Consider the following 19,561-nt stretch of genomic DNA (forward strand, 5'->3'; position numbering starts at 1 on the left):
AGGCGCTTTGAACCCGAGTGTTCGTGTCTACAGCACCTCAGTGTGTCGTCAATAAGCTCTTGTTTTTACTTTTGCATATTTAAGGGGGTTTCTGCCCCTTGCCATAAGTTACACCAGACATGGAGGGAGACAGAAAGAGACATGGCATGATTCCATTGATTGTTTTCATTTCAGTTTCCAGCCCAGGAAAGAGAGTCGAGGCAGGAAAAGAGGTGAGCACTGAGTTATGCAAGCAGAATTTACCCCCTGGAGCCACATTTATGAGTTGAGCTGTTTTTAAACCCAGTCCCAGAGTTCAGAGGAAATGAATCTGACTAGAATCCCTGAGGACACAGGTTGGATCCCTGGCCCTGTTGAGTGGGTGGGTTAAGGATCCGGCATTGCCGTGAGCTATGGTATAGGTCACAGTCGTGGCTCAGATCTGGTGTTGCTGTGGCTGTGGCGTAGGCAGGCAGCTACAGCTCCAATTCGACCCCTAGCCTGGGAACCTCCATGTGCCACAGGTATGGCACTAAAAAGACAAAAAATAAAAAATAAATAAAATAAATCCAGTGTCAATGGTTAATAGAATGAATTTGCCTCAGATCTGGAAAAAGAGGACAGCCAAAGAAAAGTCTTGTTTTTCCATCTCTGCACAAGAGTACATTTTTCTCATTTTAAAAATCTCACCTCAGATTTCACTTACTTTGTGACACTTCATCAATTGCTATCACACCTTATCCAGTTTCCAACTCTTCAAAATTCTCTTAACACGTGATAAACAAGTTAGCCCACATATGCCTCGGGTGCGGCCCTAAAAAAAAAGCAAAATAAACAAATAAATATTTTTTAAAAAAAGTTTTTCTAAACATCTTTTTTCCCTCTTTTGAAGCTATGCAAATGTAAACCTATTTCTATTTTTTTAATTTAATTTTTTATTTTACATTGGTGTATTTCTTTTTCTTTCTTTTTTTTTTTTCCTTTTCTTTTTAGGGCTGCACCTTCAGCATATGGAATTTCCCAGGCTAGTGGTTGAATTGGAGCCGCAGCTGAGGCTTACGCCACAGCCACAGCAATGCCAGATCTAAGCCACAACAACAACCTATGCCAGAGCTTGTGGCAATGCCAGATCCTTAGACCACTGAGCAAGGCCAGGTATGGAACCCACATCCTCATGGATACTAGACAGGTTCTTAACCCACTGAGCCATGATGGGAACTTCTGTATTTCTTTTTTTTTTTTTTTTTGCTTTTTAGGGCCACAACTGTGGCATATGGAGGTTCCCAGGCTACGGGTCAAATCGGAGCTACAGCTGCCGGCTTACACCACAGCCACAGCAACACCAGATTCAAGCCGAGTCTGCAAACTGCGCCATACCTCACAGCAACCCTGGATCTGAGTGAGGCCAGGGATCGAAACTGCAACCTCATGGATGCCAGTCAGATTCGTTTCCACTGCCCCAGGACAAGAACTCCCTATATTTCTAGTTTTGTTTTTTTTTTTTATATTTCTAGTTTTAACATGCATCTTTATCTATATTTTTCCTACAAAGTAACGTATTCAAAGTTTTTTTCTTTCTCCTGAATAAAATAGATGCTTTAACAACCTCTTGAACACTCACATATCGTTTTTAAACCTTCAGATTTTTAAATAAAGAGTTAATTATACTTACTAATTAATGTGTTAATTTCTGTACTCACTAGCCCCGGCACACCCCGGGCCCTGGCCCCATCCACCAGCAGGCTGAAACCAGCTCTAAGACACCCTTACCCAGCTGCTCTGGGATCCAGCCTCACTCACCTGTGGGTCAGCACCAACTTTGGGACACCCCAGAAGGCACAGCAAGGAACCAGCCCTACTAGTTAACCACCGGGCCAACACCATATCCGGGAACAATGGCCCTGCAAACACTCACCCGCCCCAGAACCTAGCTTTGGTCACCCGTGGACCAGAATAAGTCCTGGGACCACTCAGGATTCCACAGCCAGCTGCCTCATGATCAGGCCCCACTAACAAGCATACAGCAGCCTCCACACAAGGCAGGGCAACCCACCCAAACCAAGGACCAGACACACCTACCAGACCACCTGCCACGACAGAAGGACTCACGCAGCCCACATAAGGGACACCCCTAGAACATATAGCTCTGGTGGCCAGAGGGGAATGCGCTGCTAGGATGCATAGGACATCTCCTACAACAGGCCACTTCTCCAAGCTCAGGAAACATAACCAACCTACCAGATATATAGAAATAAAAACAGAAACTTAGGCAAAATGAGGGGAGAGAGGAATGTGTTATAAACAGTGGAACAGGATAAGCCCCCAAAAGAACTAAGTGAAGTGGAGATAGGCAATCTACCTGATAAAGAATACAAGGTAATGATTACAGAGATAGTCAAAGAACTCAAGAGAACAATGCATGAACATAGTCAGAAGTTTAACAGAGTTAGGAGACATTAAAAAAAGAGTCAGAGGTGAAGAATACAATAGCGGAAATAAAAAATACATTAGAAAGAATCAACAGTAGATTAGATGATACGGAGGAAGAGCACAGTGATACAGTAATGAAAATCATGGAAGCTGAACAGAAAAAAGAAAAAAAATAACAAGAAATAGATACAGTTTAGTGGCAACATGGATGGAACTAAGACTCTCACACTAAGTGAAGTCAGAAAGAAAAAGACAAATACAATATGATATCACTTATATCTGAAATCTAAATCTAATACATGCACAAATAAACCTTTCCACAGAAAAGAAACTCAGGGACATGGAGAACAGACTTGTGGTTGCCAACTGGGAGGCTGAGGCTAATAGATGCAAACCATTGCATTTGGAATGGATCAGCAATGAGATCCTGCTGTGTAGCACAGGGAATGATATCTAGTCACTTGTGATGGAACATGATGGAGGATAATGTGAGAAAAGGAATATATATATATATATAGCTGGGTCATTTTCCTGTACAGTAGAAATTGACAGAACATTGTAAATCAACTATAATGGAAAAAATAAAAATCATATAAACTTTAAAAAAGATAAATGAAAAGTCAGACAGTGAAAGCATGTAGTGTTGATGTCTGTCATTATTTTGGGACCTTAGTTTTGTTGTTTTACTAGTTCTGCATCAGTGCCTTTCAATAGACAGAAAAAGGGAAAAAGCCACAACTAAAAAACAAAAAAATATGAAAGGAAAAACTCATAGGTAAAAGTAAATACACAGTAAAGGTAGTAACTCAACCATGTATAAAACTAGTGAGAAAGTTAAAGTCAAAAATAGTAAAATCATCTACATCTGCAGCAATAAGAACTTAATAAAACAAAAAGATGTAAAGTATGTTGTCAGAACCATAAAACATAGGGGAGGAAAGGAAAAATGCAAGGTTGTTAAAATGTGTGTAAAATTAAGAGATCAGCAACTTTAAATAATCGCATATATATAATCTATATCTATATATATAGAGAGAGGTTGCTGTACACACACATACACACACACACACACACACACACACACACACACACACAACAGGCTAATATCACTGATGAACATAAACACAAAAATCCTAAACAAAATATTGGCAAACTGGAGTTCCTGTCGTGGCACAGTGGTTAACAAATCCGACTAGGAACCATGAGGTTGCAGGTTTGATCCCTGGCCTTGCCCAGTGGGTTAAGGATCCAGCATTGCTGTGAGCTGTGGTGTAGGTCGCAGACACGGCTTGGATCCCATGTGGCTATGGCTCTGGCATAGGCCAGAGACTACAGCTCCGATTAGACCCCTAGCCTGGGAACCTTCCTATGCCATGGGAAGCAGCCTTAGAAAAGGCAAAAAAAAAAAAAAAAAAAAAAGACAAAATATAAGCAAACTGAATCCACCAATGCATTAAAAGTTCATATACATGATCAAGTGGGATTTATCCCAGGGATACAAGGATTATTCAATATCTGCAAATGAATCAATGTGATACACAACATTAACAAAGAGAAGACTAAAAATCATATGATCATCTCGATAGATGAAGAAAAAGCTTTTCACAAAATTCAACATATATTTATGATAAAAACTCTCATTAATGTAGGTATACAGGGAACTTACCTCAACATAATAAAGGCCGCATAGGATAAGACCACAGCTAACCTACTCAATGGTGAAAAGCTGAAAACATTTCCTCTAAGAGGAGGAACAAGATAGGAATGCCTATTCTTGGAGATCCCATCGTGGCTCAGTGGTTAATGAACCTGAATAACATTCATGAGGACATGGGTTTGATCCATCCCTGGCCTCACTCAGTGGGTGAAGGATCTGGCATTGCTGTGAGCTGTGGTGTGGGTTGCAGATGTGTCTTGGATCCTGCGTTGCTGGTGGCTGTCGTGTAGGCCAGCAGCTATAGCTCTGATTCAACCCCTAGACTGGGAACCTCCATATGTCGCAGGTGCAGCCCAAAAAGACAACAGTGATGACAACAACAACAAAAAGCAAATATAACTTTTCTTTGATTATAAGTTCTGTCATGTGCTTGAGAGAATGACTTGACCATGTAGCCTTTTGCTTATTAGCCAGATGGTCTCTCTATAATGGACGCTGATATAGATTTATAACTAGATAGTATCGAAGGATTTTGGCATAAGATTTGGGAGTACAGGCTCTAGTTTTTTGATCACCCTTATTTCTAATAACTCCTTACCTATTGGCCAACATAACAAAAACTCTCTGCTGAAAGTTCCAGCAGAGAACTTGTGGCACAGTGGATTAAGAATCCAGCATTTTCACTGCAGTGCCTCAAGTAGCTGCTTTGATGGGGGTTTGCCTGGGAATTTCCACAAGCTGTGGGTGTAGCAAAAACAAACAAACAGAACCCCACAGACCTCTCTGCTGAAACTGAGCACGTGTTAGTATGAAAAATTATGATGTATGTGTACAGCCTCCAAAAAGCACAGCCTGTTTTATGTATCATCTTAACCAGCTTTGTATAATTTACTGACAGTCACAGTGTTGAGACTTTTGATGATCATTCTTATGCAAACAGTCTGAGCTTGGAAACATTAATCATTACAACGGTGACATCTAATTTTGTACAATGGTTGTTAAATTTATGTTTACCCCAGTGTACCATGTCTTCAGCCTGTGTATACTTGGTATGTTCATAACTTCATACATTGGCCTATGAAATGGATTAAAGAAGGAATTTCTGGGTTTTGGGGAATGTGATTAATTTACAGAAAATGTCTTTAACATGTAAGAGAACGTTTATGCTTAAATTGCTTCATACCAGTTTCACAATTTTTATTTCATGTTAAACAATGCCGTAATTTAGATTAGATGCAAATATCCTAACCACAAAAGACTTGAGTGCAAAATTAAGTGGAGGATAGGCACTTATCTTGAAAAATTAAAACAGAAAAAACAACATTGGCTCAATTTCAGAGTAATCTTTTTAAAATAAGTTTTTGTAGTTCCCTCAAATTACTTTTTCTAATGCGTATTAATTCAGAGGACAATAAAGAAAAAATCAACTTAGGGTGAAGACCTGCCTCAGTTTATGGAGTAAGATTTCTTTACATTTGCCTTAGATTGCATCCACACTGACAGAGGAAAAGTGCAGAGTTAAGCAATAATCTCTGGATTTTACCAGTAAATATTATTTGAATAATAACTGGGTGTAGACAGCCCCACACTATGACCTTTTAACAGAGAACAATTGGCCGTGGGTAGAGTTTTCAGGATGGCTTAGTATGAGACCAAAGAATGGTCAGAGCTGTTTTTGCCAAGAATAAAATAGATTCCAGAATATACTCCTCCACCCCTCAAGTCACTTTCCATTAGTATTAGAGCTAGCTATTTAAATTTAATATGCTACAGGTTGTACACTCATTTTCAGAAGGGTATGAATCATCAGTACTTAAGATTCATTCATTTAACAGTTATTTACTGAACACTGAATATCTTTGCTAAGCACTGATTATACACCAGGAACCAAGATAGATGAGGTCCAAGCTTTGCAGACCTCACAATATTGGATGTCTATCAGGGAGAATTGAAAGGAAACTTTCTATTTCTTTCTTCCTTCCTTCCTTCCTTTCTTTCTTTCTTTCTTTCTTTCTTTCTTTCTTTCTTTCTTTCTTTCTTTCTTTCTTTCTTTCTTTCTTTCTTCCTTCCTTCCTTCCTTCCTTCCTTCTTTCTTTCCTTCCTTCCTTCTTTCTTTCCTTCCTTCTTTTTTTTGTCTCTTTAGGGTGGAGCCCGTGGCACATGGAGGTTCCCAGGCGAGGGGCTGAATCAGAGCTGTAGCCACTGTCCTACACCACAGCCACACAAGACCAGATCCAAGACTCATCTGCAACCTACACCAAAGCTCAGGGCAACGCCGGATCCTTCATCCACTGAGTGAGGCCAAGGATGGAACCTGAGTCCTCATGGATACTAGTTGGATTTGTTTCCGCTGAGCCACAATGGGAACTCCAAAGAGGAAACTTCTTAACCTAATGCTTACATTCTTTCTTAACCCAGTACTTATATTTTTTCATCACTAAAGAGAAAACTATGATCAGTTTTAAAAACTTCTCAAATTGACTATCATATATATTTTGTTCTCTCTTTACCAGTCACCCTCTCCTCTGCCAGCAGCAAATCCTTTTCAACTCCATCAACTTTTCTCCTCACCTTTCCCCAGATCCAGTAGGAGTTGGGGGAGTGGTGACTTCATGGCTGAGTCATCATTAGACCACATTATATAGTAAATTCACAAGTACTACAGTGGAAAAAAACTAAACAATGGAGAAAGGTCCATTGTCTATTCCTCAGCTTCCCATCGCCCAGTACTTCCCTAGTGGGGTCAGTTGTGAAATGATCAGGCCCTTGAGGACTGGGAGGGAGAACTAATCCTTGACCTGACCTGGCAACTGATACAAATAATCTCTTTTTATTCTTTAGGGAGACATTTTAAACTGTATAAACAGACATACTATTGTTTTACCTTAATGCAAAATGTGTTAGCAATTGTTTGCTACACTACTGAACTAACATCTGTTAAAAATGAGATTTTGGCGTCCTGTCCCATATGAATTCTGAGGAAAAGGAAGCCAGAATAGCAGAGTGGCAGTCACTGAAAAAGAGCCTGAGACTGCAGCTTTGGGCAGAACAACCCAAAGCCAAAGCTCTGAGGCCAGCAGAGTTGTTTATGCACTGACTCATCTGCTTTTACTATCTATCTATGCAGTGGCTGTGAGGCACTAAGCATTATGCTTAAAGATGAACAAGGTGTACTTCCTGCCCAAAGACGTTTGTAACTTTTAGCTTCCTTTTGACTTTTTTTTTAAACCATACAGTTCCTCCATATATATATATATACATACACACACACACATCCAGGATCCTAGTACTCCTTGTTCTTTGTTCTCTTTATTCTGTCCTCTTGTCAAAAGCTCCTCTTAATTAGCTAGGTGGGAAGAACTTGATCACTAATTCATACTACTGTGCAGAAGATTGCAATGGCTTAAGTCATTGTATTCTATCTTTTTTAGAGCTGTTTGCATTTTCAGAGAAAGGAATTCCTTAATCTGAAGCAGTGAAATTAATGATAAAGCTCTAGACATCAGTGAAGCAACAACAGAGACTTTTTCTCCCAAATGCATAAAATTTTTCAAGGTCCACCACATGTGGATAAGACTGGGCCTGACTGTGAGTCCTCAACACTTAGTTCACTTTTAGATGTGAGTCCTACTAAACCAAGCTGGCTACATTGTGTGTGTGTATTAACATAATTAAACTAAAATCTTTTAGATATTAGAGGCCATGTCTCCTTTAGTCCATAATCAAAATTTTCACGACTTTCAAAAGTGGTTTTCTCAGAAGATCCCTTGTGGTGCAGCAGATTAAGGATCCAGCATTGCCACAGCTGTGGCATAGGTCACAACTACAGCATGGGTTCCATTCCTGTCCAGGGAACTTCCACTTGCTATGGGTATAGCCCCCCAACCAAAACAGTAGTTTTCTCTATTATTCACATAAGCAGACCAAAAGATGCTTGTTGAGTGCCTAAAAAATGCCAGTCATGGGAGCTTCTGCTGTGGCACAGCGGTCCAAGAATCCTACTGCATCAGCTCTGGTTGCAGTGGAGGTACAGATTCCATCCCCAGCCCAGTGCAATGGGGTAAAAGATCCAGCGTTGCCACAGTATGTTGCAGCGGAGACTCAGATTCAGTCCCTGACCCAGGAACTTCCATATGCCACAGGTGTGGCCAAAAAACCCTAAAAACCCAGCAATAGGAGGACAAACTGAAACTGCCATAACAGGAAGAAATGAAAAACCACAATCATTTTGTTGCCATTTTTGTTATTGCTATAGGCAGTGAGATTGATTTCCTTTCTGCATCCAGGGAAGTAAGCTATAAATGAACTTTTCAAGGTGAATAGAGGAGAACTTCTTTTCACAGCGCAGCCTTCTGCATTCTCAGGCATCTGTTCCATTGCCTGCCCGGCTACAAGGAGGAGGGCCCGCTATGTTCTTCTGAAACTGGCTACACAGGGGAGTTTGCTAAAGCACCTCCACAGCCCTTTCATGCTCTTTCTCCCCTGGGGTTGGATACCTTTCCACTCTCGCCCTCATTTTCCTTAGAAAAATCTGTTTTCAGAAACTGGAGCTCCTGTTGTGGCTCAGTGGAAACAAATCTGACAGGTGTCCATGAGGACGCAGGTTTGAACCCTGGCCTCCCTCAGTGGGTTAAGGATCCGGCATTTCTGTGAGCCATGGTGTAGGTCACAGATTCGGCTCAGTTTTGGTGTTGCTGTGGTTGTGGCTATTGCTGGTGGCTACAGGTCTGATTCAACCTCTAGCCTGGGAACCTTCAGATGCCATGGGCCATTCGGAGCTCTGCGGCCAGCAGGGATCAGATCTGAAGTATAGATTCCCATGGCCCTAAAAAGACAAAAAAAAAAAAAAAAAAAAAAAAAAAAAGATGTGTTCATAAAGTGTCATTTCAGCCCTGAGGATTTGTATACATATTGGGAACAAACCTTAAGGCAAAGCAAGACAAGAATGATGAAGTCTGAAGTGATTTCTAGCCCTTGACTTAACCAGCTAAAGGGGAAAACTCTGAAAGAATATACCCCTATGTCTACATAGAGTGCTGAATTTGTAGCAGTAGTAAAAGGTGTTATGCCATAAAAATACTGGCCCAATGGATGTGGGTGTTTTTTTATGCCTTTGTGGGTATCTCTGTTTTCTATGTATCAGTTTTTGGTTTTGCTTTTTTTTTCTTTTTCGGCCCCTCCTGAGCCATATGGAGCTCCCCGGCCAGCAGGGATCAGATCCGAACTACAGCTGAGGCAACACTGGATCCTTAACCCACTATTCCCAACTAGGAAGATGCGAAAATTCACAGGGAGAAGCCAGCCATTTACAAGCCAAGGAGAGAGGCCTGGAATGGATCCTCCCCTCACAGCCCTCAAATGGAACCATCTCTGCTCACACCTTGAGCTTGGACGTCTGGCTTGCAGAACCATGAGACAATTCATTTCTTTTCTTTTTTGTCTTTTTGCCATTTTTTGGGCTGCTCCAGCGGCATATGGACGTTCCCAGGCTAGGGGTCCAATCGGAGCTGTAGCCACCGGCCTATGCCAGAGCCACAGCAACATGGAATCAGAGTCGCGTCTGCAAACTACACCACAGCTCACGGCAATGCCAGATCGTTAACCCACTGAGCAAGGGCAGAGATCGAACCCGCAACCTCCTGGTTCCTAGTCAGATTCGCTAACCACTGCACCACGATGGGAACTCCTCATTTCTTTTATTTAAGGCAGACAGTTTGTGGTGCTTTGTTACCGCAGCCCTAGCTAATACAATTGGCTACCAGAAAAACTGGATTTTGAACTTTTTAACCAGTTGTAAGTTTGTATAACTTCCTACTGAGCACAGTAATTATTCATTTGTCTGAAGTCAGGGTCAAGTTTTCAAGAACTTAAAATGATTCACAGTTTGATAGTGTTATTTTTTAATTTTATTATTATTATTATTATTGCTTTTTAGGGCCACACCTGAGGCATATAGACATTCCCAGTCTAGAGGGTGAATCAGATCTGCAGCTGCTGGCCTGCACTGCAGCCACACCAATACCGGATTCAAGCTGTATTGGCGATCTTCACTGAGTTTGTGGCAATGCCAGATCTTTTTTTTTTTTTTTTTTGTCTTTTTGCCTTTTCTAGGGCCACTCCCGCAGCATATGGAGGGAGGTTCCCAGGCTAGGGGTCGAATCGGAGCTGTAGCCACCGGCCTATACCAGAGCCACAGCAACACGGAATCCAAGCCGCGTCTGCAACCTACACCACAGCTCACAGCAACGCCGGATCCTTAACCCACTCAGCAAGGCCAGGGATCGAACCCGCAACCTCATGGTTCCTAGTTGGATTTGTTAACCACTGCGCCACGACGGGAACTCCGCAATGCCAGATCTTAACCCACTGAACGAGGCCAGAAATCAAACCCACATCTTCATGGATGCTAGTCAGGTTCTTAACCCACTGAGCCACAACAGGAACTCTAAGTGTTATTTTTTTAAGTGAAGGGGGAAAATCCTTTTAAGTATTCAAATCAGCCTAGATTTTTATCACTACTTTTCCTATAATGTCAATATTGTACTATATAAACTACACATGAGGTATCTGGAAATATACTACTCATTTGCAAATCTTTTGTACAAATATTACTCCCTTCCCAGTTTTCTCCAGAATTAGGTTCCAATTTTTTTCTTTCTTCAATCATTTTAGCACTGTCAAGATGAGGCAGCATTGTAAGGCATATGTGGAGCACAGCCCCTGGATCCAGCCTGTATGGGTGAAATCCCAGCTCTACCATTTAGCTGTGTGATTGGGGGCAAATTACATAAGCTCTCTGTGCCTCTGTTTCCTCATTTGCAAAACAGGAGGTGACAAGAGAACCAGTTTCACAGGTATCACAATGACTGAATGAGTTGCTATTTGTAATATTTTTGGAAGAATGCCTGAGGTAAAATAAGCATTCCTTAAATAATTTAGGAAAGAAGGAATTCCTTCATGGCTCAGCAGGTTAAAGACCCAGCATTGTAGCTGCTGCAGCTTGAGTCACTGCTGTGGTTCGTGTTCTATTCCTGGCCTGAGAATTTCTACAAACCTCAGGTGTGGCCAAAAAAGAAAAAAATTAAAAAATAAAATTTTTAAAAAAAGAAAGAAAGAAGAAGGAGGAGTTCCCGTCGTGGCGCAGTGGTTAACGAATCCAACTAGGAACCATGAGGTTGCGGGTTCGATCCCTGCCCTTGCTGAGTGGGTTAAGGATCCGGCGTTGCTGTGAGCTGTGGTGTGGGTTGCAGACACGGCTCGGATCCCGCGTTGCTGTGGCTCTGGTGTAGGCCTGTGGCTACAGCTCCGATTCGACCCCTAGCCTGGGAATCTCCATATGCCGCGGGAGCGGCCCAAGAAATAGCAAAAACACACAAAAAAAAAAAAAAAAAAAAAGAAAGAAAGAAGAAGGAAAAAACACAACTAGAGGCTAACATTGAGACAGAAGGATACATAGCTCTTGCCTTTAGGAAATTACAGTCAAGTTGGGGAGTGTGGGACCCTTCACTCATTCAGGCACTGCTACAAAGCTCAGAGTGTTTCCGAAATGAGAAAAGAGGAGTTCCTGTCATGGCTCAGTGGTTAGCGAATCCGACTAGGAATCATGAGGTTGCAGGTTCGATCCCTGGCCTAGCTCAGTGGGTTAAGGATCCGGTGTTGCCATGAGCTGTGGGTTGCAGACGCGGCTCAGATCCTGCGTTGCTGTGGCTCTGGCGTAGGCCGGTGGCTACAACTCCAATTGGACCCCTAGCCTGGGAACCTCCATATGCCACGGGAGGGGGCCAAGAAATGGCAAAAAGACAAAAAAAAAAAAAAAAAAAGAAAAGAAAAGAAATGAGAAAAGAGATGCAGAAGATAAGAGCTCTGCCTTAGGTCTCAGACTACTCACCCACTGCATTATGAATATATCCTAGGTGCCAGATCCCGTGGGAGTTGGGAACCAGACAGATCAGGTCTCTGTCTGGCAGACCATGGAGCAGACCAGTCTGAAGCAGGTTGACTTTGGCAGTTCCTAAGAAGGAAGTCAAACCGACTTGGGATGATGCAAAAGCGATTACTCTCCTCTTTCCTGAGTTAGAGAAGAAAATACTGCTAGAGACCCATGATCAGGTCACTTTTGTTTTCCACAGATGTTTCTTCAGGTTAAGATCATAAAAAATTGTTTGTTTAATGGTTTTTGTTTGTTTGTTTGTTTTTTTGTCTTTTTAGGGCTGCACCCACGACATATGGAAGTTCCCTGGCTAGGGGTTGAATTGGAGCTGCAGCTACCAGCCTATTCAGCCTATCTGAATCTCGTCTGCCACTTACACCACAGCTCACAGCAACAACGGATCCTTAACACACTGAGTGAGGCCAGGGACCGAACCCACATCCTCATGGATCCTAGTTGGGTTCATTACTGCTCAGCCACAATGGGAACTCCCAGGTTAAGATGATTTCTTAATGACTTGATGTCACAAAAATATTTTTGTTCTAACATTCGTATATGTTAGGAAGAAGGTGCAGTGTTTTAATTTGCCAGATAATCTCTTCATTACCCTCCCTCCACCCCACATATGGAAGAGGGACTCTGGGTTTTATTGGAGCCTGGCACCCATAAAGTAGCCGGCCTTGTCAGTCAGGAGACCTTCTGGTCCTGTGAATACAGCCCTGTGGGCACACATGCCCTTCCCTCTGCCCTTCCCTCAGGTGGAGACATGCCATCAAAACAGAAAGAGGGAAGGACAAAGTAAACAAAACCTGAGGCACAGACCGGCCAGACAACAGAAGGAAAATGCAGAGGTTTAATATAACTTAAGAAATTATTAAAAGCAATAAAATGTGAAAATTACCAAGCTTCATTGGATACATTTGTGTTCCATTTGGTCTGCCTCATTTGTCTTATTGTTAAACATTTTCTTCTGAAAACATGGACTAAGCATTTTACTATGTGTCCACATTTATCAAAAAGGAAGTGGAATTTTAGATAATAATTGTTCACAATTAAGAATAAAGCAACCGGAGTTCCCGTCGTGGCTCAGTGGTTAATGAATCCAACTAGGAACCATGAGATTGCAGGTTCAATCCCTGGCCTTGCTCAGTGGGTTAAGGATCCGGCGTTGCCATGAGCTGTGGTGTAGGTTGCAGACATGGCTCGGATCCCACGTTGCTGTGGCTATGGTGTAGGACGGTGGCTACAGCTCCAATTCTACCCCTAGCCTGGGAACCTCCATATGCCATGGGAGGGGGCCAAGAAATGGCAAAAAGACAAGACAAAAAAAAAAAAAAAAAAAAAAGAATAAAGCAACCAGGGAATATCCTCTTTTTTTTTTTTCTTTCTAGGGCCACACCCGTGGCACATGGAAGTTCTCAGGCTAGGGGTCAAATCGAAGTTACACCTGCTGGCCTAGGCCATAGCCACAGCAATGCAGGATCTGAAGTTCATCTGCGATCTATACCACAGCTCATGGCAACGATGGATTCTTAACCCACTGAGCAAGGCCAAGGATCAAACCCGCAACCTCATGGATCCTAGTCGGGTTTGTTAACCACTGAGGGAACTCCGGGAATATCCTTTTGTTTAGCGAAATATTTTTATTCATGTGTCATTGCTATGGCACATAAATCTAGAGATTTTCACCAGGTCTAACTATGCTGCCTATTTCCCCCTCCATTTCTCTAACAGAATGATGTCTGCAAAGGAGACACAGAGCAGAAAATCACTGATAGGTTGTTTCTCTATGTTCAGGACCAGTTAGTCCAGTTCTGGACAAACCATGGTATTTGGATTCCATATTTGGATTGTTCTGGGTTCACTGACCCCGGGGTCTGTTTCCAACCACAGAGAACAATCCAGATTCATCTCATAGCCTACAAGGTGGTGTGCATTTTTGCTTTTTTTTTCCACATAAGAGAAGGACAGGAGAGTCAGACAATTTTGTGCACTTCCCGTTGTGACCAGGCATCAGGTAGCGTGTGAATAAAGAAACTGACCAGCTATATTGGTTTCCCAAGGCTGATGCAAAAAATTACCACAAACTTTGTAGCTTAAAACAACATAACTTATTGTCCTACAGTTCTGCCAGAAGTCTTTTTTTTTTTTTTTCTTTTTAAATCAGAAGTCTTGACACAAATCTCCCTGGACTAAAATCAATATGTCTTCTGCAAGGCTACATTCTTTTCTGGAGGCTCTGAGGAAGATCTGTTCTTTGGGGCTAATTTGGGGTTTTGGCAAAAGTTGGACTCTTGTGGTTGTAGGACTGAGGTTGCCGTTTCCTGCCTTGTCTTCAAAGCCAGCAGCTGTGGGTTCAATCCCACTTGTACTTCAAATTTCTCTTCCTTTTTCTTCCGTCTCATCTCTGACCCATCTGGCTTCTGCTTCCATTTTGAAGGTCTCATGTAATTACATTGGGCCCACCCAGACAATCTAGAATAATTCCTCTATTTTAAGGTCTATAACTTTATTATATATATATATATTTTTTTTTTTGGCTTTTTTTTTGGGGGGTGGGCTGCATCCATGGCATATGGAGGTTCCCAGGCTAGGGGTCCCTAAGGTCTATAATTTTAATCACATCTGCAAAGTCCCTTTTGCCATGTAAGGGGATATAGTCACATGTTCTAGATATTAGGGCATGGACATTTCGTTAGGGGGGATCATTATTCTGCCTACCACACCAGGCTTACCCGGAGGGTCCAAAACCAGCCTCAAGGTCTCCAGAAAGAATGCATGTGCTTGGATCACTGAATGAACATAGTCCTTTTATCATTGATGGCCCACCCAGGACCTTGCAAAGGTTTTTGTTTGTTTTGGTCTTTTGTCTTTTTAGGGCCCCACCCGCAGCAAATGGAGGTTCCCAGGCTAGGGGTCAAATCAGATTGACAGCTCCTGGCCTATACCACAGCCATAGCAACATGGGATCGGAGCCACTTCTGCAACCTACACCACAGCTCACAGCAACGCCAGATCCTTAACCCACTGTGCAAGGCCAGGGATCGAACCTGTGTCCTCATAGATACTAGTCAGGTTCATTAACTACTAATCCATAGTGGGAACTCCAGCAAAGTTTTAATTAAGGCACATGCCCCGGAGCAGACACCCTGGCTTTTAGCTGCATAAGCTCAGGAAAGTTTCTCGAACTCTAAAAGCCTCACTTTCTTGTGTATAAAATGAAGATAAGTTGGTAGGTACCTGCTATAGACTGAATGTTTGTTGTCTTCCCACTGAGCAAGGCCAGGGATCAAACCCTCAACCTCATGGTTCCTAGCCAGATTCATTAACCACCGCACCAGGACAGGAACGTCTCAACTTTTTTCTTTTTTTTTTTTTTTTTTTTTTGTCTTTTTGCCATTTCTTGGGCCCCTCCTGTAGCATATGGAGGTTCCCAGGCTAGGGGTCGAAACACAGCTGTAGCCACCGGCCTATGTCAGAGCCACAGCAACGCGGGATCCGAGCCACGTCTGCAACCCACACCACAGCTCACAGCAACGCCGGATCGTTAACCCACTGAGCAAGGCCAGGGATCGAACCTGCAACCTCATGGTTCTTAGTCGGATTTGTTAACCCCTGTGCCACGACGGGAACTCCTCAACATTTTTTTGAATGAGTTTTGGCCCAAGATCCTCTAGCTCTTGGACACGAATCATGCTGTGACAATACTCTTTGACTCAAGAACATGCCTTTTCCTTAAAATACATAGATAGGCGTTCCTGTCGTGGCTCAGTGGCGAGAAATCCAACTAGTGTTCAGGTCCGCACTTTCGGCATATGGAAGTTCCCAGGCTAGGGGTCAAACCCGAGCTGCAGCTGCCGGCTTACACCACAGCAACAGCAACTCAGGATCCAAGCAGTGCCTGCGATCCACACCACAGCTCACAGCAACGCCAGATCCTTAACCCACTGAGCGAGGCCAGGGATCGAACCCACGTCCCCATGGATGCTAGTCAGATTCATTATCGCTGAACCATGATGGGAATTCCTCTCAAATTTCCCCATTTTATAAAGACACCACTCATATTGGATGAGAGCCTACACTAATAACCTCGTTTTAACTTGATTACTTTCGTAAAGACTCTACCTCTAAATAAGGTCACGTCGTGAGGTAGTGGGAGTTATCACTCCACATATCTTTTTTGCAGGGGACACAATTCAACCGATATCAGCAGTACATTGAGGGGTAAGAGTCCTGTTTGAATTCTAGCTCTGACATGTATCCATTTTGAGCCCTCATGTACCTCATTTCCTTCCCTTAGGTGAGAATAAAAATCGATCTATCAACCCCATGCTGTTCCGAGGACTTAATGAATCAGTACATGTAACACCTCGAATACTGAGTGATACAAGGCATGTTAGATATTTGTTAATTCAACAAATAGTTACTGAAACACCTATTAACTACCAGGTACTGTTCTAGGTGTTTGAGATAAAGAAGTAAACAAAACAGGCAAAGATACCCACCTTTCTGGGGCTCATAATTTTGTGGGGAAAGAAAAAAAAATACAAAAAGTAGAACACATAGATGGTCAGAGTAGTAAGTGCTAGAAAGAAAAATAAAGCTAGAGAGTACTGGGAGTTGCAATTCTGGATCAGAAAGGGCCTCACAGATATGTCATTTGAGCAAGGACCTGACAGATGGGAGCAGAGAGTTAAGTATTTATTTGAGCTTTTAGATAGAGAACGGTTTCCCTATCTTTGCACCTCTACGTGGTGGGGGGCAGCGGGGCTATCTTGTGCACTGCAGGATGTTTAGCAGTATCTCTATTCGATGCTAGTAGTGGTGGGTAGCATCTGCTCTCCCAGTTGTGACCATCTGTTTGACAACCAAAGATGTCTCCAGACTTTGTGTGGGGGGGACAAAATCACTGCGAGTCGAGAGCCACTAAGACAGAAGGAAAATGAAAGCCCAGGGGCAGGAGAGGCCTCGGCTTGTTTGAGGCTTAGGAAGCAGGCAAAAGGAGGTGTAATTCAAAGAGAGAAGAAGGAACCATATACATCATCTATGACCTTGAGGCTATTCTTCAGGCAGATGGGAAGCTACTGGAGGGTTAAGAACAAAACGTCAACACAGTTTGACCCACATTTTAAAATGATCCAATTGGCTGCCACACTGAGAATAGACTGTAGGTAGGAACACAGAAATGAACAGCTCGGTCGGGAGGCTGTCTCAGTATCATTAGTTTTTCTTTTGTTTGGTCACTGATTTGGCTGGATGGTGAGGGCAGTGCTCAGAGAATTGAGCTAAGAAGTTCCGGAGAAGAAAAGAGGAAGGAGAATTAGCTTAAAAGGAAAAGGTTAAGAGTGGGCAAGATAGCTTTTTGAGGAAGTGGAAGGCAGTACTGCAAAGTCAAATTGAATGAGCAGACGGGTTGTGTAGGAAAAAGAGAGAATGGTGGGGGCCAGTTTGTGCCCAGGATCAGCGAATGCTAAAGAACTGGAGCTCTGGTCTGCAAGTTCCTTTAAAGCTTAAGCAAGGAGGAAAACTCTGCAGCAGGGTGCAGATCACAGGAGAAAGAAAGAATACTTTCAAAAGGAGTTTCCTGAAATGATGGGCAAGCAATAACAAGAACACAAGTTTAGGTGGAGGAAAAGCATGAGCACAACATTCTGAAGGAAGCAAAGTGAAGTTCTGGCCCTAAAACCTGGAATTAACTTCTACAGGGTAAGTTTTCTTGAAAGGCAAGCACACACCAATGTCTCCGCGGGGATTTGGAAATGATAGCAGACATCAAGCAAATGCCAAGCCCGCCATGAAAAGGTTTAATCTGTTCACTACTTTCTTGTAGATGGTGTCGCTCAGAGGAGGGTGTTAAATTTCTTCCAGGGTTTCGAAAAGTGAGAAAAACGCTGCCGAGTTTCGGCAACGAAGCAAAAAACAGGTCTGCCGCCAAAGAGCTTTTTCAGAATGGTCGTGCATTTCAACTTTTCGATTTAAAATGTCTTAGGTTTAGCAGAGCAGTGTAGGTGCACTGAACCAGCCCCACTACTTTGCAGTTGGGAGCAACAAAGCCGCCTCCTTTCGGATTTGCGAAAGGCGCTCACAAGATTCATCACCCCTTTTTCACCCAGTTATCAGAGGCGGAGGGCGGCAGCTCGGCGGGGGAGCGCATGCCACTCCATCTGCCACCCGGGGTGTGGCACTGGCTGCAGAGCTCCGGGCTGTGGACGGAGGAGGGGGTGGGGCGCTTGTGGTGTGGCGTGGGCGGGGCAGGGAGAGGGGCGGTGGGGAGCGGAGCTGAGAGACGCATCCAAGCGCCCGCCTCCGGCCCCGCCCGCCGCTGCCATCCCCGCCCCCGTCATCTCCCCTCTGCGGCCACCGGGTACTAGAAGCAGCCCCGGGCGGCGGTGCGACGGTCCCCGCCATGTCTGCAGCCATGAGGCAGAGGTTCGACCAATTCCTGCACCAGAAAAACTACCTGACTGACATCTTGGCCAAGATCGAGGCCAAGACCGGCGTGAACCGGAGCTACATAGCGCTAGGTAAGTGAGGGGTGGTAGCCTTCTGGGTCCCGCCGCCAACCCGGCCGGGAACAGCTGCTACATCCATGTCGCTGTGTCGGGGACAGACTTGGAGTGGGGGCGGCATCCCCGGGGACCAAACTGGGCCCCTGGACAGGCCAGGGACCAGAGAGCCGCCGGGGCGGCCAGGTGGCCAGGCGCCCGGGGGGACGGGTACCGGCTGGCGCTGACGTGTCTGCCCCGCGGCGGAGCGCCGAGTGCCAGCGGCCGAGCGCAGGGCTGGCGCGGGGCGGCGGGGGCGCCTGCAGGAGGACGGGCTGGCCTGGTGGCGGACTACCGGGTCCTAGCCAGACCCTATGCGTAGCTCGTCGCCGAGAACGGGTGGCCCCTCGGGAGAGGAGGGGCTGCGGGCGGGTGCTGGAATTCTGGACTCTCCAGACCGTTGCTGGAGCTGGTGCGCAGCATGGGTTGGGGGCCCCTTGCGGGAGGGAGGGCGGGAGGAGGAACACTACTGTGGGGCCTGCGGTGTATCCCTGACGGAAGGCGCAGGCCCAGTCTTCACTCGGTTTGTTTTCTCCGCTGCCGAGTATCGGCCAAGCCTTGTGGTGTGGGCGGGGGCTGCCCAGCTGGAGCGCTTGTCGTGCCACCAGACCCACTTCTCTCCTCGTGTCTCCAGGTGTCATCGGGCTGGTGGCCTTGTACCTGGTGTTTGGTTATGGAGCCTCTCTTCTCTGCAATCTGATAGGATTTGGCTACCCAGCCTACGTCTCGTAAGTGGCTTCCTGCAACTGTCCCTTCTTCCCCTTCTCTCCCCGTCCCCCATGTGAGCTGCCCTAGCTACTGTACACCCCCGTTTCCCTGGGAGAGTGGTCAAAGGACCAGAGAGTAGTAACTGACTGCTTAGGGATACACATTAGAGACCTTTAACTTGACACCTGATCTCCTGATGACCAGCCAGAATGTATATTTCATCAGATTATACTGGCGGGGTGTGGACCTTCTAACAGATGCAAAAATGAAAGGCTGAACAAAGTCGACCTTTACTGGTGGGGAGATCTCAGC

The 19,561-nt window shown here is 44.4% G+C and overlaps 1 protein-coding gene across 3 annotated transcripts in view; it reads left to right on the top strand.

Moving 5' to 3' along the window:
• Nucleotides 1-18,329: 18,329 nt before the first annotated feature.
• REEP5 (receptor accessory protein 5) overlaps nucleotides 18,330-19,561 on the top strand; it is a 39,534-nt gene continuing 38,302 nt past the window's right edge. For all 3 annotated transcript variants that reach the window (XR_014838563.1, XR_014838562.1, XM_003480887.5), the window contains exons 1-2: nucleotides 18,330-18,520; nucleotides 19,176-19,269. Coding sequence is in view for 1 of the 3 variants with exons in the window: in XM_003480887.5 (XP_003480935.1) it covers nucleotides 18,403-18,520; nucleotides 19,176-19,269 (212 nt within the window). In the remaining 2 variants the exon portion in view is untranslated. The remainder of the gene's footprint in view (nucleotides 18,521-19,175; nucleotides 19,270-19,561) is intronic.

The sequence above is a fragment of the Sus scrofa genome, chromosome 2 (assembly GCF_054392235.1).
Source record: "Sus scrofa isolate SSC_HxYL_T2T_F1_AM1 chromosome 2, Sscrofa_HxYL_maternal_Yorkshire_Landrace_v2.0, whole genome shotgun sequence".
Classification (NCBI taxonomy): domain Eukaryota; kingdom Metazoa; phylum Chordata; class Mammalia; order Artiodactyla; family Suidae; genus Sus; species Sus scrofa.